General features: G+C 38.2%; 1 protein-coding gene across 20 annotated transcripts in view; it reads left to right on the top strand.

The window, feature by feature from the left end:
- Nucleotides 1-18,325, top strand: part of DLG2 (discs large MAGUK scaffold protein 2) — a gene marked incomplete at both ends in the record, with an annotated part of 2,113,672 nt that overhangs the window by 1,330,076 nt on the left and 765,271 nt on the right. For 19 of the 20 annotated variants that reach the window (XM_080704556.1, XM_080704554.1, XM_080704555.1 and 16 more), the window contains one exon: nucleotides 6,375-6,428. The exons of the other annotated variant lie outside the window; for it this stretch is intronic. In XM_080704556.1, coding sequence (XP_080560682.1) covers nucleotides 6,375-6,428 — 54 coding nt within the window. The remainder of the gene's footprint in view (nucleotides 1-6,374; nucleotides 6,429-18,325) is intronic. 20 annotated transcript variants of the gene reach the window in all.

The raw sequence follows: 18,325 nt of genomic DNA on the forward strand, positions 1-18,325 counted from the left end.
AAGGAGGAGACATAAGAGAAGGCTTCTGTTCCATCAAAATACAAGAGTGCCATTCAGGGAGTGAAGGAAAAGGCCCTCCTCCCAACCATGCCTATTTTTATTTCCAGACTAGGCTAATACAATGGAGGGTTAGAGGAAAAGCTAACACAAAATACAGTTGCCCTAAGTTCAGCCCTTAGTACATCAATCCATTGCTTAGTACTGATACCTCATTTGAGACACGATAGAGTATATATGTGGCAACTCCAGCATCTACTTTTCTAGGGAGAATCAGAATATGATCTGACTGGGGCTCATCCTGATAACTACTTTCTGCATAAGTGTGAAATTAAAATTCTGTTAACCTGGTATTTTGTAATAGCTACTCTAAGAACCTTCAGATTCTGAGGTCTCCAGCTCTAACAGTGAAATTACACAAACACACAACTCATTTTGAAACTCTTGATGGTTTCCATTATTTGTAATCATCATGCCAAGGCATATATATAAGATTTATGTGTAAGGCCTATGTTCTTCTAAATGAACAAAAGTCTCCTTGCCCACTTAGTATCGTACTGCTTGGCTGAAATGTTAACCTAAAGGCACCAGCAGCTTTTTTGTTATTCTTGCCATAATCTGCTTATTAACCTGGTCTTTTGACAACACCTGCCTTCTAGTTGCATGCAATAGGTTAGTTAAAATCCCTGCACAACTCCTAGCCCTATAAACCTTACTAGTCACTAGTCATGGCTGCATCTCGTGTATTTGATGAACTAGTGAGTTTCTCTTCTTTTCTCTCTTGCTTGCTGAAAGCTTTTGTCAGCCTGGATTCAGTCTTTTTGCCTTTTTGAAGGCTAGCCTGGACTTGTATATGGAGGCCCCTCAGACATTGTGCCTTGGCTACTCAGCCACTGTACTCCATCAGAACCCCCTTGCTTAACAAGGTTTCTTAATGTGGTTGGCCTGGTGATTGCCTGCTTACTTATGTCAGAAGTTATTTTCCAGTTATGGGACTTAGCAAATATCATTGGCTATTCCATAAAACTCAAAGACAGAAAGGTAGCTGAGATTCACCAATAACCTTACCTAATAATTTAAATTTTATCAGTATGCTCTGCTTGCTACTTACTTCTCTGTAATTAGCTTGATTCTACATTCTTGCTGAAGCTGGTTCTCACTGCATGGAAGAGAATGTAATATAAAAGGAAAACCACTTGCCTCCTATTGTCTGGGTCACCCAAGAAAGATTGCCTTTTAAAAAATCCTTTATAGTTTCAAAAGCGCCTGCCTAGATTTACATAAAGACAAGCCTTGAAGCTCTGATTAAAAGGAGATTGTTTTCCAGATTTGTTATGAGTCTCTTTTCAGTCAATGGAAATAAGCATATGAAGAAGGAGACTGGAATCTGCTGAGTCACCAGATTCATTTAGAGGTGCAAATAAAGGGGCTATGTACATGCAGAGGGAGGACATAAATGCCTAGGCACTGTGCAGGGAGAAGAAAAATCATCAGAGTAACCAGGGAACTGGTTTTCAAGACTCAGAAACCAAATTAGAACAACTGGGCAAGGTTGCTTATAATTGTAAAAGTAGAAAAAGGAACAGGAGCTAGTCTGGCCTAAGGAAAGATCTGGAATTACCAGCTCGTATACTGAGAGTCTACTACATTCCCTGTTGCTACTGCTTTAGATTTTTTATTTCTTCTGGTATTTGTGCCACTTGGTCCCTAAAATATTCCAAGAAACTTCTGCAAGCAGTCTGGGGAATCTGGCAGAACCTACCTTGACCTCTTTTTGGCACTCACACTTGGGATTGCCAATGTCAAAATCATGTGATGTGTATATGTGTGTTCAAACAATCCACACATCCTGCTTGTTCATGCATTTTATTAAATTTAGGAATGTAAATATTAATTGTGGCTTCTAGTTGTTGTTGGTTTTCGTTTGTTTGTTTTCAGTACTGGGGATGGAAACCAGGGGCATTCTACCTTTGAGCGACACCCCCAGCCCTGGTTTTTTTATTCTTTATTTTGAAACAGGGTCTCACCGAGTTGCAAAGGGCCTCACTAAGTAGCTGAGGCTGTCCACGAACCACGATCCTCCTGTCTCAGCCTCCCAAATGCTGGGATTATGCCCGGCTTCAAGTTGTTTTTAAAAGGAGCAATGAGCTTTCATATAGCATAGATTCAACATACTCTAGATCTTCTATGCCAGTGTTTACAAAGTTTACATCCTCTCATCATGAAATTATTAATTATACTTTTAAAAAGCTGGGTTGTGTTAAGTAAAAGTGATCAAATGAGGTTGATACCGAACATTGAAAAAATAGTAACAATTTTTGTTGGTAACATAAGAAGTTTGGGGGTTATCTTAGAAAGGTTCTACAAAGCTTGTAAATATAAATATATATATATATATATATATATATATATATAATCTTCTATCTTCTTTTTTTTACCACCATCTATATTTTATAGCTACATTTAGTCAATATTTCCTAAGTTTGGTTGAAGTACTTCTGTGTTCTAAGTGCTTTGAAGAATTCTAGGGATATATATGATCCTTGTTCATTTTGAAGCAGTTTAAAGTGGAAAGACATATTTACTTTTAGGATATGGAATATAGTAGCATAAACATAGAAAAGTTTTAGTGGTATCACTTAGAAAATGGCTTATGTATAAAATGTATTCCCATAACATTAATAAAATCTATAAAAACAAAAACAGAAGATAGGATGAAAGCCCCAAATTAAATCAATACATATTTATTGGCCAAAGTTAGACTGAAAACACAGCTACTTATAGAGCTTTCTGTTTAGTCAAGGATAGAAGACAAGATTTTTCATGATCCAACATCTTTCATGATTCACAGGAACCAAATATAAAACAGAAAAGATGTCATCAAAGCTAGAAACATAAAAACACAAAAATACATACAAAGGCTTCACCAGATTGCTTTTAATATCTACCTGCAGAGTCCTGAGGCCAATCCCACATTCAGGGTAGTCTTTGCTTTGTCTGGCTCTTCTATGACACTTTATCATAGGAATCTTATATCAGTTATACCACAGAGCTGACAAAATGCTGGGATAATGGAATAGCTTCATAGGAAAAAAGGTGGATTTTGATGCCAACAAGACCAGTGTTCAAATTTCAGTTTTTTATTTTCCTGAACTTCAGTTTTCTCATCTATAACATAAAACTAGTGATAAAACTGCCTGATCAGAGCCAGGCTTGGTGGCACACCTGTAATCCCAGAATTCCGGAGGCTGAGACAAGAGGACTGTGGTTCGCAAACAGCCTCAACTATTTAACAAAGCCCTTTGCAATTCAGTGAGACCCTTTTTCAAAAATAAAAAGACTAAAACGTAGGGCTGGGGGTGTAGCTCAGAGGTAGAATACCTCTGGGTTCCATCCCTGGTATTGCAAAACAAACAAACAAACAAAAAACTGATCAGTATGGTTTTCTGGAGAGTAAATTAGGATTTACATATCTATATTATTTTATATATTGGATACATGGCATTGATTGTCATTACTGCCTTTAACATGATCTCATCAGAGTGCAACTGTAGCCACTAACATATTGTTAAGATCACTGGGTATAAATGGCTCACAATCCATATACCAAATAAAAAACTACCTACCAAATAGCTCTGTGTGTGTGTGTGTGTGTGTGTGTGTGTGTGTGTGTGTGTGTGTGTGTGTATGATAGATACCGGGGATTGAATCCAAGGGCATTCTACCTCTGAGCTTTGCCTCTAGTTCTATTATACTTTTATTTTGAAACAGGGTCTGAGGCTGTCCTCAGACCTGTGGTCTTCCTATCTCAGCTTCTCAAGTCAAATATATTTATAGTAGTCTATCCTTAAAAACATTTTCTATCTGGGCGTGGTGGCGCACACTTGTAATCCCTGTGCTTGGGAGGCTGAGACAGGAAGATTGCACAGGTTTGAAGCCAGCCTCGGCTACTTAGTGAGGCTCTCAGCAACTTAGTGAGATCCTGTCTTCAAATAAAATATAAATTAGGTCTGGGAGTATAGCCCGGAGGTAGAAAGCCTCTGGGTTCCACCCCCAGAACCACAAAAATATTTTTTCTAATAACATTAATCCTGAAATTTAAAGCACATTCAAATGTGCCACCTCATTTGGTCTTTAACTTTTTTTTTTTTTTTTGTCATACTGGGGTTCCTGGAAACCCTTCTACCACTGGGCTACACTCCTAGACCTATTTCATATTATTTTTATTTGGAAACAGGGTCTCTTAAGCCAGGACGGCTGGCTTTGAACCTGCGCGATCCTCCTGTCTCCACCTCCCAAGCACGAGGATTACGAGCGTGCACCACCACGCATGGCGATCTTTTACCTTTTCAAAGGTGATCACTATTATTTTCATTCTACAGAAAATGAAATGCGCCAGTGAGCCTTAGAGGAGTTGCCATAGAATTATACCAGCAGGAAGCTGCTGATCCCCAAATCATATAATTTGGAAATGGATACACCAACTTTGAGCCCAGGTCTTCTAATTCCAAACCTCAATCCTTCTCCTTAGAAGCGTGTGTGTGTGTGTGTGTGTGTGTGTGTGTGTGTGTGTGTGTGTGAGAGAGAGAGAGAGAGAGAGAGAGAGGTTGAAAATCTTTCTCCAATGTCCCTATTTACCCACAAGATACTTCCCATTGATAATTATGAATATACAACAAACATCTAGGTGACCCACTCACTATGTAGGTCAGGTTTGTTTTCATCATTCCCAGTGTTTTGCTTTAAGACATGGAATTTTGTTTTGTAAAATCTGCTCAATTGCCACTTTTTTATCATTTGATTAGGATTCCACAGGCACAGATTGACATTAAAAAGCTGTTAACTCTGTTAACTCCAGAGGGCACAGCTAATGAAATGTCCCTAAATTTGAGCATTTGCCAGAACACCGTATCGCACAGGACAGCTCTCGATTAATCATGATGAGAGTATTTCCTCTATCTAAATGAAATCTGTAATTTGGGATGGAGATTAAAGATCCTTTGGGGAATGAAGGGAAAGTTGCTGTGAAAATTCTAAAACCAGGAAAATAAAGATAGGCACTTAATATTCATGAAGTCAGATTGGTGAGGCAAATAGAGATTGCAATCTTTTATTATCTAATGACTTGGCTTGTAAGGCTCTTATATCAGGTTTATACAGATTCCCACTCAAGATTAAAGGAGATTACTGCAAATTTTACATTTTTATAAGAAAAAGAAGGTTTAGCATATCCAATATGATTTTCTGCCATCTCCGACTAATTTTTGATTTTCTATCTAAAGATTTCTAGTTTATATGATCAAAGATACATAAATGTAGAAAAGATCAGATATGACATGCATAATAAGTTAACATAAACCTATAGATGTATGCCAACATATATAAAAATGTATATATGTGCATGTGTAAAAGATATCAATAAGTGACCGTATGCATTAAATATAACATACTTTGAAAAGGTAAAGGGAATTGATATAAATACTGGTTTAGGTTTAATTTTTACTTTCTTGAGAGAGAAATTAATTTCTTTAGCAAGGTTGCCTTTAAAAAGATGATTTAGCCTCCACTCAATTTATTAGAGATCCTTATCTCATACACAAGTCCTTGACTCCTGTACTTCCATACAGGATTTAAGAAAAAATGAACATAAATTCTAAGAATGCCATGCTAGTCAGCCTTCCATCGCTGTGATAGATAACTGAGAACAACAAGGTAAGGGGTGAGAGATTTATTTTGGCTCATGATTACAGAGGCTTCAGCCCATGATCAGCTGGCTCCATTGATCTGGGCCTGTGGCGAGACAGAACACCATGACAGAGGAGTGTGCCATGAAGAGGGTTCCTCAGCTCATGGCAGCCAGAGAGAAGAGATTGGGAGAGAAGAAATGGGAGGAGAGGAAGTGTGGGTGAGAGAAGGCAGACCCTAGGATAAAATTAACCCTTCCAGGGCATAATACCCCTCCTGGCTTCTTCCAATAGTACATTCAGCTAACAATTGATTAATTAATTGATTGCATTAATTCCACAAATGAGGGCAGAGCCCCCATAATCCAATCACTTTCCCAAAGCCCTACCTATGAACCTTGCTACACTGAGGACCGTGCTTTCAACAGGAAACTTTGGGGGATATTCCAGATCCGACTATAACAAATGCATACTGTATTTTATTATCTAGTAATACAGCAAAAAAAAAAAAAAGAATTGAAATTGAGGAAGGTGTAGAAAGTCTGAGACATTTTATTTATCCTCCAGCACCTGCCAAGGTGCTTGCACAGGTCTTCATGAAGTACATGCTGAGCTCTTTGTTAAATAAGTTAGCATGACCTATCTCAGAATAGAATATTTGTTATTTAAAGTTTTTTCTTCTCTTTTTTTTAGGCAAGCCCTGCTCCAATAATCGTCAACACAGATACTTTGGATACGATTCCTTATGTAAGTAACATTTTTATTAAGACTGTCTTTAAAAACTATGGTAGAACTTAACTGAATTTAAAATTTGATATGTAGTTTCATGCAATACATATAATCTTATGAAGTGTAGAATTTGTTTTATGATTGTTTGCGGGGTACTGGGGTTTGAACCTAGGGACCTCAGCCCTATTTTTTATTTTTTATTTTGAAACTGGGTTTCACTAAGTTGTGAAGGGCCTAAGTAGCATGAATTTTCTTTTGATAATTTGAAAAATCTTGCCTTAGTTGTGCAAATATTTCTTTCTTTCATTCATGTTTTGTAAAGCACAAGGACCCATGCTAAAAAATAATCATAGATATTTCTGTTCAAATAATGTTAATTTGCTAGGTGCTTTGCTGAAAACTGAATTGCTTATAGTAGACATGGCCAGACTTCTTTGGGTTTCTAACTAAAGGAATACTCAAATAAATTTTTATGACAGAGCATAGAACATAAGCAATCAACAAATATTTGATGGATTTTGTTGGTCTTCTAACAAGAATTGGAAAAGGTTTTGTGAGAATAAAGTTTATCTATGTATTATAAAATATATGGTTTTATAAAATCATAGAGCTTGATTTTTATAAAATCATAGAGCTTAAAAGTGTCAGGGAGATAAATGAAGCCTGAGAATCGATAACACAACCAGAGTGTTGGCCAAAGTTCTTGAGGACAGAATCTGGCCGGGAGGAAGAACGGAAGGCAGGTGATGGGCCACAGTTCGGAAGAGTGGACTTTGCCAGGGGGCTCTGCTGATGAAGAAAGCATAGTGACTGGGAAAGATGGAAAACCACAGACTCATGCAGTCAGAGGGTTTGAAGCATGGTTATTGGGACAATGAAAAAGTATAGATTTCTAGCTGTTGATTAAGTGGATATAGTGTGTGATGTGCTTAGAATCGTACCTGGCATGAAGTCATGCTTGGTATATATTGGCAATTCTCAAACTTAGACCCCAACCTCAAATGCTTGCAGGCTTCTAGTAAACCACGGACACAAATCAAAGAAAAGTGCAGATGGAAGAGAAATGAAAGCACATGGTTCTCTAAAGGGGGTGGCTGCTACTTGGTACCCAGTGTAGCTAGATCATCCCATTTCTTAAAAAGAGCTGGAAATTTGAATATCCATGTAAATATTTGCAGTTTTTACACCTAGGCAACTAGTGTTCCAAGGGTCATGTAAAATATATGCGAACCAAACTTTGTCTAGTCTAAAGGCCACCTTCCCGGAGACGTGTACTTCTTGAGCGTGTTCGGCAAGACAAGACTGAGCCACAGGGGAACAGAATGCTAGAACTGGAGTACAAGTTTGGAACCTGGTTACAGGAACAAGTGACTAAAACTAGGACACAAGGTCAGGACAGGAATAACAGCAAGCTTGACTTAATGCTGAATCACCTGAACTACTGAGCTAGAGTTTAAATCTTTCTAAACAAGGATAGGTTGGGGTCAAACCGAAAATGGAGCTAAGCTTACTGATAAGAATCAAGTAGCCTCAGCTGAGGAAAATTGAAATCTCTGTAAAAGGAAGTAACACAGTGTGTGAAAGCAACCTGCTACCCACTTTTTTACCTATTCAACTTGATACTTTTTCTGCCTACATTTACTTATCCACCACTTATGTTGGGGTTACTTTATGCTTTTTTAAGCATGGTAATGGTTTGGGTTTAAAATATCTCTCCAGAAGCTCATGTTTTGAAAGCAGGCTCTCCCTAGTGCAAGAAGTTTCAGAAGTGAGGCTTGGCTGGAGGAGGTGAATCATGGGGGTGTGGTCTTAGTGACTATCTATTTCCCTAATCCTTCCTCTTGCTCTCTCTGCTTCCTGTCCACCATGAACTAAGGGCAGCTCCCCCCCTCCTGCCAAATCTTAGCCACCAAGCCATTCTATTCCACCAAGTTGGCTGACCATGGACTGACCTTTGAAACCAGTGAGCCCTCAATAAACCTTTATTCCTCTAAGTTGCGCTTGCCAGGTATTTTGGTCATAGTGATGAACAATCTGACAAAATGGAAATTGGAACCGGGGAATTGAGTTGTTGCTGTGACTTCCCTGATCATGTGGTTCAGAAGCCCTTGCACCTGGTTATTAGGAGAAATTTGGAAAGCTATGGAGATGCAGGCTGGAAAAGCCTTTGAATATTTTAAGCAGCGCTTAAAGGGTGATTGTGGTGGGAACTCTGAAGGTGGAAATACCAGTTGGAATGCGAACAGCAAGGACTGTGCTCCTGAGGTATCAGAAAGCAAGAATTCATAGAGAAATGGAGTGGAACTCACAAGCATTAGATTTTAGTAAATAACTTATCTACAGTTTTCTGTTTTCCTGAGCCTTTGTGTGAGGCTAAATTTAAAGGTGATGTACTAGTTAATCTGATTGAGGCAGTTTCAGAGTAGCAGAGCATTCAAGCACTGGCTTAGGTATTGTTGGCTACTTTAGCCAGGTTTATTTTGATAAAAAAGCAGAGAAGAAAGGTTTTAAAAATGTGTAGTTTAGCCATAAAATCTCATGAAAAATTGGGTAAAAGAAAGTGTGGGTACCTAAGAGATGAACTAAGGTCACTAAAGAAAAATTAAGTGCTTTGCACAAAGACAATAGAACCGATGCATTGATGGGATGTCAGGAATCAACAAGACTCTATGCATCCCACTATCTTTGGGACTTGACTGAAAGAGGTTACTTTGAGAAGAGGCCTCGAATGTGCTCTGCTCATATGAGGTCACTTAAGAAGTTGCTTCACTAGAACTTTTTTATTTTACCATATTCAGTTCAGGCATTCAGAGTCTGCTACAGCCTTGGTCCAAGAGAGCCAGGTTACTGTTTGAGTTGGTGGCAGACCTGGTGTCTTCCATGTGTCGCTGGTTCTGCTGGACTGCTGGATGCTGAAGTTAAGAAGTCACAAAGGCTTCCCCCATGCTTCGAAAAGGAGATCTGGGAGGGGCCAGGTAACATTATAGAAGGATCAGAATCCCTGTGAGAAGGCAGTAAGCGAAGCTGTAAGAAGTAAGCTGAAGCTGCATTGGAGACCCCTGAGGTTAAGAGATGTTAGGAACATTGACTGTCTGCCAAGGAAAGCTACAGGCGACAAGGGGATTGTCCAGGTCGAGAAAGAGACAGGGAGAAGAACTGTGGGGGCGGCAACTGGCAAGGCCATAGGGTTTGGTTGGGATGCTCTACAAGCCCTTCTGAGCTAATACCTCTCCACCATGTGCTCCATACGTTGGACAAAGAGCTATAGCATTTAATGTTCGCCCTGCTAAATTTTGGCCTGTTTGGTCCCATTCCCTCCTTCTATGCCTCTATTATTTCCTTTTGGAATATGAATCTTTACTCTGTACCATTGTGTTTTGGAAATATGTAGCATTTTATTTTTTACAGGGGCTCACAGAACTTGTCCTATGTCTCAGAGGAGACTTCGGAGCAGTACTGTGCTGGGAATATTAAGATTCTGGGGAACTCTTGAAGATAGACTAAGCTCATTTTAGAACTGTGAGATGAGCCTGAGCTTTTGGGGTGCCATGGATGCGTTTTAGGTTTAGAATGTCTCCCCCAAAATGTATGTGTCAAAAGCATGGTCCCTGATGCAGGAAAGTTCAGAAGTAGAGCATGACTAGAGCAGGTATGTCACTAGGGGCCTGGCCTTGGGGACCTTATATGTCTCTGGGCCCCTCCTCATGCTCTTTCTGCTTCAGGCCACCATGATTGAAAGTGACTTTTCTCTAACACACGCCCTTCTGCACTGGTTCCTCCCCTAGAGTCAGTCAACTGTAGACTAAACTTCAGATACAATGAGCCCAATAAACCTTTTCCTTCTCTAGGTTGCTCTTGTCAGGAATTTTGGTCATAGAAACAAAAAAACCAACTAAAATAAGCACTTGATGAACATTAGCTCATTTGATAGTCATACTGATTCTTTGAGGTAGATGCTTTTATTTCTCTATTTTGCAAATGGAAAAATGAGTTATAAATAGATTAAATAACTTGCTCAAGGAGTAACAGCCAGAGTTAGACCAGAAAATGGATTCAGATAGCTCAGCTAGGGAGTTTAAGGACTCACTAAACTCCTATCATGCTGTCACTCATGATTCTTCCCTCCCTCCCTGTCACTTGACTCAGCCTGAGAGCTGTTTGCTTACTCCTCTGCTACATATAGATGTGGGTGAGAGACATCTTGTCACAGAGGCTTCAATACCATTGTGATAGGGCCCATTGTGATAGGCTCTGTATTAAAGAATTCTGTTTTCAATAAAAGTCTATTATAACCTTTTGCAAAGCAGATGAACAGTGCTTTGTAGAAATTGACAAGGAACACAGAGACTTGATTTTTGCAGGGTGTGACCACTTTCTTGTAGTGGACCTATACTATTTCCAAACTCTATTTGGATTTTTGTCTTAACTGTCAGACATCCCCAGGTAGAAATCTTTTATCAAAAGGGTCAAAGAATCTTGTTCAGAAATAATCAATTTGCATTTTACTTGATTAGTTAGTAAAATAAGTCAAATGTAACAAAGTAGTCAAATTTCTCCCATTATCCTAAGTATCAACAACCTCCTACCTAACTCTGCAGAACTTTTATTTAACCTTTGACCTTTTTATATTCTCACTGCCCTCCTCGGGCCTCCTTAGGAGTTTGGAATTTGAAGAGGTATGCTAAGCATCATGGTATAGTGAAAATGTCCCAATTTTTATGCCAGTGTGTTCTTAAACAATTCCTTTCATCTTTCTCAACCTACATTAATCCATAAGATAGAAATTATAATACCTACCTCAGGGGACGTTATGAAAGTCAAGTGAGGTTTTGTATTTGAAATCATGCTTTGTTCATTTCTGGTTGATAGCAGTGTGGGTAATTATTTTTTAATAAAGACTTATGAAGTAACACATGTGAAGCTCTGCTGAGAGAATGATAAATATTATAGAATAAATATGAGTACTTATCTATTGAAATGGCAGATTTAGTGCATAGCCATTAATGTGGATATGTTTTGATTCTTGGCTCAGTCCCAACTCTCCCTCTATTTTTCTCCTGACTTATTAGGTAACCTTGAATAAGTCACTGGTCCTTTCATAGTCTATTTTCTATTTTCTCATTCCCCTGTGTTCTATACTTTGTTTTCCTCTTTTATTTCTCATGTTCTACTTATTCACATAATTTCAGCTCTATTTAATGAAAAAAAATTATTTCAGAGTTCCCCAGGGCATTTTAGTCATGTTGCATAAGAACATTTCCTTCTTAAAAAATATTACCTGAGTGACAAAATTTAACATATACTAAAGTACTACTCAAAAATAATTTCATTACAAGCAAATGTACTAATTTTGCTGAATAGAAAATTTGATTTTAGATATAAATAGTTCTTCTGGAATGATTTATTGACATCTATGCAGAGGACAACTGAATAACTAAAGGAAAATTTCAGTACCAATGGGAATTTTTATATAAGTGTCTAATAAAGGTACAAAAGATATTTAAAGATATTTCTGCCTTTTTTTTAGAAAGGTAAATTAAGGGACATTATAGCCCTGTCATTAGTGAAGGGATCACTGGAATCATTCCACGTGTATCAAAAAAGCTCAGTCTTCTATAATGACATATTTTGGGTTTGGTATGATCTTACCACATGACACAGCCCAGACTCTCATGCAGAGCATACACCTCCTATGTGAAAATTAAAATTACTCAAGAAGATCAAAGGCAAGGAGATAGAAGAGAGAAAAAAATCTTCCCATTTCAGAACTCTCTAGTTACTATTATTCACTTAATATTTATATTCTTCCTCATGATATGTTGAATATGGTTTTATGCCAGCTATTGAGAATATTCTGTTCTTAGGGAGCTCAGAGTGAGTAAAATTTGCTGGTGACCTCCAAGACTGGCTCCCTGAAGGTTGATTTAATCACAAGAAAACATGTGAATCTCCTAGAACTCTGCAGCCAAGTGACCGGGTCCCCTCCTCCCAGCATACTCTCTCCCTTCAGCAGACATGTCAGAGTTACACTGAACACTACCCAGGAAAGTCCTATTCTTTCCACTTTCTGAAAATAAAATGAAACAGAAAGATTCTAAAATGCTTGTTTTTTTTATTACCAACCTTCTTATATATTAGTTTAGTAGTTTGGTAATTTTTTGACCTATTTTATGGAACTACACTGTAGGGAGTGGCATACTTGAGAATCACTCATTTTAAATCTCATTAAGTAACTGGGGCTCAATTAATCTAAACCTCTTACCTTATAGTTATTCTAACTCAACTAATATATGGCAAAGCTTAGTCTACTATTTACTGTTATCCCAGTAGAGCAGTGGATTTTGTGTATATAACAAATAACTATTAAGTCAAGTGGCATATAGCAATATTCATATCCCCTACACCTTTTTGCCAGTTGGCTAGACCAATAACTTCAGGTTGTAAAATACCAGGTTTTCTGGAACATCTCTGACTCATGTTTTCTTCTTGGGTCCAGGAGGAGGGACAGTGGCTAACCACAGGTGAAATTTTGCTTTATGATGGCCAAAGCATAACAAATCAAGGCCACAACACAGCACTGCCAAATGCTCTGCTCAAGTTAAATCCACTAATAACTATGCATACAGAACAAGCCACATTTTTTTGAGCTTTGCCAAACTCAAAGGAGAAGAAGTAGTGAATATTCATTAAAAAATAACATGGTCACCTCAAGGGCTTAATAAAACAACCAAGAATCTGTGTATATCACTTCATAAAGAAAAAAGATACAAAAGCACACATCTTACACTTTAAAAATATTAATAGGTCAGTCAGGCATGGTGGTGCATGCTTGTAATCCCAGCATTTGGGGAGACTCGGACAGGAGGATCTTGGTTCGTGGACAGCCTCAGCTACTTAGTGAGACCCTTTGCAACTCAGTGAGACCCTGTTTCAAAGTAAAGAATAAAAAACGGGGCTGGGGATGAAGTTAGGAGGTAGAATGCCCCTGGGTTCCAACCCCAGTACCATAATACATATATATATGTCAATGACTCTAAACAAAGTAAAAAGGACTTGGTTTAATTAATATGGGAAGATACAAATGATTTTGGTTTTAGGGCATAAATTCTAGGGCTTTTGTAGAAAAGAGCAAAGAAAAAGGCAGAGTTAGGTGACAATCACAATATCATTATAATATTAGCAGTGATATTTGTAGAATGTGCTTCAAATGTGATAGCCAGTGGATGTGAACACAGCTATGGTTTGGGACAACAGGACAAGAGAGTGATCTAATAGGAAAGTGTGGTCCAAAAGCAAGGTTGACACATGTGAGTTGTAAGTTAGTAAGAGAAGAGGATGAGAGAAAATAAAGAATGCCACGGGTCCAGGAACATAGATAAGGAACTGATCATAGTGAGATTCATCTGGGAGGCATAGATAAGGCTTTGGACTAAGAGGTGTTGCTAAGCAATGGGTAAATGGTACTTCTGATTGATTCCGGGCACAGGCAGCGGAGGGTAAGGGCTCTCTGAGGAGGAAGTTGCCATATTACAGAAGTGAGATGACCAAGCACTTGGCTATAGAACTGGACAGTTAGGCATTAATTTTTTGAGTCACTGTGTACAATAACAGATCCTTGTGATTTAGGCTACTATTCACTTTTAATTGGACCATTTTCCAGAATTACCTGTGATGACAAAGGAAGAACACATTCATTTCTTTGAACTATCCTGAAAATGATTAATAGTGGTACAGTCTTTTGGTACAATTTGATGCTTTTAGCACATTTGTCCTTCAACAGAAAGATCTTCTTCTGTCTGTGTATTTTTTCCCCCCATGACCACTGCTAAAACCATATTGTTAATGTTCTTTTCTGTTGAGAATGTAGTATTATCCAGAGATGAAAAATGTGTACCTGCCAGAAAACAGCTTAATTTTGGCTAAAACTATACCCTGAGGCAATAGGAATTCAGTAATAGAGGCAACACTATCCATATTCGTTTCAGTGTCGAGCCCAGATAACCTAAGTGTACTTTTCAGTCTTTGGAATCAGCAGATTCCCTACTCTTCTACTTATCACTTTGCTCTGAAAGGTAATAAGTGGCCCAGAACATATATGTATTCTGTGTGTGTGTGTGTGTGTGTGTGTGTGTGTGTGTATAGATAGAGAGAGAGAATACATATATATATATATATATATATATATATATATATCATTACATTATTTCCTCGTCAACTTTAGTATGTTGGTTTCACTGCCTTTAATGTAAAGTTGAGTATTTTCAAATCTTCTAAATATCCAACACTGTCTGGGAATTCAGGAGGATCACGCAGATTCAAAGCCAGCCCTGCTGGCTTAAGAGACCCTGTTTCCAAAAATAAAAAAGTATAAAATTGGTCTGGGAGTGTAGCCTGGAGGGAGAAGGGCTTCCAGGAACCCCAGTACCACCAAAAAAAAAGAGAGAGAGAGAGAGAGAGAGAGAGAGAGAGAGAGAGAGAGAGAAAGAGAAATAACTTAAAATGTTATAGTAAGCCAGGCCTGGTGGTGTACACATATAATCCCAGTACTTCAGAGGCTGAGACAGGAGGATCCCAAGTTTGCAACTAGTAAGGTTGCAATTTAAAAAGGCCCGTGCGCGCACACGCGCGCGCACACACACACACACACACACACACACACACACACTGTTATATTGTCTTCCTGAAATTTTAAGATTATACTTGCATTGAACTAAAAAAACCTACTCTATGTAAAAAAAAAAAAACAGAAGTACTAAAACATTTTCTTAGGGCCTCAGGAACTGTATCTGATGCTTAGGGTATTTTATAATATTATGTCTCCCTTTTTAAATTCTGTTGTGGTTTTTTTGTTTTGTTTGTTAGTGCTGAAGACTCAGTCATATGCTACATCTAAGCTATATCTCCAACCCCTTTTATTTTTTCATTTTTGAAACAGAATCTCACAAAGTTGTGTAGGGTCTTGGTAAATTGCTAGGACTAGCCTTAAATCTACAATTCTCCTGTCTCAGCCTCCCAAGTACTGGGATTATTGGCTTCTGTTGTGCTTTTAAATTGACTTTCTTAAACTGATATACCTGAAAGACCAGTACTGGGAATTGAACCCAGGGGCATTCTACCTCTGAGCTATACCCCTAGCCCTATTTTTTATTCTTTATTTTGAAACAGAGTCTCACTAAGTTGTGGAGGTCCTCACTAAGTAGCTGAGGCTGTCTGCGAACGCTGAGCTTCCTGTCTCGACCTCCCAAGTGCGGGGATTACAAGTGTGCGCCACCACACCTGGCTTGAAAGACCCATTCTTAAGGGACTACTGTAGCTATTTATTCTCTGACAAATCAGGCAGATATCTTGTTCTAATGGCTTACTTTCTCCTACTGTTCTATTTTCTACACGTATCATATCTCAGTCCCAATTTGTTGTCCTTGTATTATCACTGAGAAGTTCCACAGTTATCTGAATATTTGAAAAACAAATGGACTTTCATGAGCTTTTCCTTTGGTGAAAAAGTAGTTAGTTGCTGCTCCACAAGAAGCTTTAATGGAAATGTATTTTTATTGTTTTTATTTCTACCAAAGGATGTATTTGCCCCAAAGGATGTGTCTGCCCAGAAGTGTTTCATTTTGGAAATTCAATAGCATAGAGCTCAAGAATAGCTAGCTAATGAGATGTCACATGAAGAAAAAGTAGTCAAGAAATAACAAAGCAAGATAGGTCAAGCGGCATGCTGGAGGAGTACATAAACAATGGCCCATTGGAATCACATCACTTTAAAGCCTATCTCAGGAACTTTGGGGGGTTTTGTTTGTTGATTTTAAGCATAGTGCAAGTACTTTCTCTGATTGCTTGAAGCACTGCTTCTTAACCTTGGCTGCACATCGTAATTGCTTGAATATACTTTAGAAATACTGATGCTTGGACCCTAAGAAAAAGATTCCTTCTTAATGGGCCTGGGCTAGAGCCTGAGGGTAGACTTAGGGATGTTGAAACCTTTCCTAGCTGAGTGAGAGGTGATTCTTTGTGAAGCCTAAGTTGAAAGTCACTGACTCTGAGATGTAAATGGGGTTTGTTCTATTTGACATAAAATTATAAAATTCGAAGCACTTTCATTGCTTATTGTTTTTAGGAAGATCATGGTAAATACAGTGTAAAGTGTATCATAAATCACTGAAAAGTATGGGAATATCGAGTCTTTATAACCCACTGTGATTCTGGAAAGTCCCCAATGGAAACGGTGATTAGTGGATTCATTATAGGCAATAAACTGAGCTTGTCCCCTGTTAATGTGGTAACTGACACAGATACTGCTAACAAAGCTGTCTGTGCATGGCACAGGCTCCACATCCAGAAGTGAAAAAGTTAAGGAGATACCCCTTCAGGAGTCAGTCTTCTGACATGTGTCACAGTTTGGGATTAGTAATTAAGTTCATTAAAGGGAGGCCTGGGCTATGCTTGAGCAGTTTGGCTTAAGGGCCCTCAAGTAAAGACAAAAAAAAAGAAAAAGAAAAAGAAAAAAATGTACAGGCCTGACTACTACAGAAAGCTATCTAGGGTTCACCTTTAGGTAGGTTGTTATCATAACCTGAGGGTCAATGTGATTAGTAATGGTCAAATGTCCAGACTCTGCCCAAGTCCTCCTGAAGCTTTCCTGCTTGCTCATCTCCCTGAGCTTCCTGTCTGAGTATCTGTTGCACTTACTTTACTAAGGACACTGGTCAAAAGTTTATATCATTCAAGTTATAGTTGATGCCCAGCTCAATAAATGTCTGTTTCAATGGTGAAATGATCTGGCTTCTTTAAAATGGAACTTTATGCTGTCCTGGCCAAGGGCAGCTTCCTCTGGAGTATGAATATCAAGGCTGCCTCTGCTTCAGGTGTGTGAACCTGAGAAGTGACTTAAGCTCTCTGAGTCTTAGTTTCATATTTGGTAGGGTATAAAAAAGTGGAAATGTCTCATGGTAGTGTTATGAGAGGGATTTCAACAATTTCATTTACGGTTTAATAAAATGGTAGGAAAAACAGTAGATAATAATTGTTGAGATATATGTTAAGCATTATTAAACATCCCTTACAGATGTTAATCTATTCAATCCCCATAAACCCTAGGATGTATATTATTGCAATCTCTATAGGAAAGAAATCTTAGGGAAAGAGATTAATAACTTGTCCAAGGTCTCACACAGACAGGGAGAGGTATGCAATAAGGACAGCACCATGCTTCCCTGACTCTCAGCACTTATAATAAAAGTTAATTTGCTGAGTTCCTCGCTTAAGAGACTTAGGGAGACAGTTAAAAGCAGCTAAGGTCAAACATAGTGTTGTTATATACCTCATTAATAAAAGGCTGAAGAGCTATGAAGTGAGAGAGATTGTTCCAGATGGTGGTACACAGAGGAAAATTTTGAACAAATGAAATATGTTGTGAAAGTTGAAACTCAAGCTGGGAAGAGATCTGAAGGCTACTACCGGGGATGCCAATGTGTCTGATACATATTAAATAAGAATCAAGACTGATACTTAAAGATCAGTGATGGCCCAGAACCAGCACACCTTCAGATATAGCATTTTATTTAATATTAAAAAAATTGACAGAGGAAGGACTTTTTTATGACTTTGAGGAAATGAGGTTCCCAAGTTACTTGTTGTTTGTTTTTATGGTACTAAGGATTAAACCCAGGTGGTGTTTTAACTATGAGCTACATCCAAGCCCTATTTACTTATTTATTTATTTATTTTTAATTTTGAAACAGTTTGGCAAAGTTTCTGTGCACTGGCCTAAAATTGGTGATCCTCTTGTCTCAGCCTTCCAAGTACTGGGATTATAATTGTGCATCACCATGCCTGTTATTAGCTAATAATAACATTTATGTTATTATTATGTTATTAATTTATGTTATTAATAACATAATAACATAATAACA

Source organism: Muscardinus avellanarius, assembly GCF_963383645.1.
Source record: "Muscardinus avellanarius genome assembly, chromosome: 1".
Classification (NCBI taxonomy): domain Eukaryota; kingdom Metazoa; phylum Chordata; class Mammalia; order Rodentia; family Gliridae; genus Muscardinus; species Muscardinus avellanarius.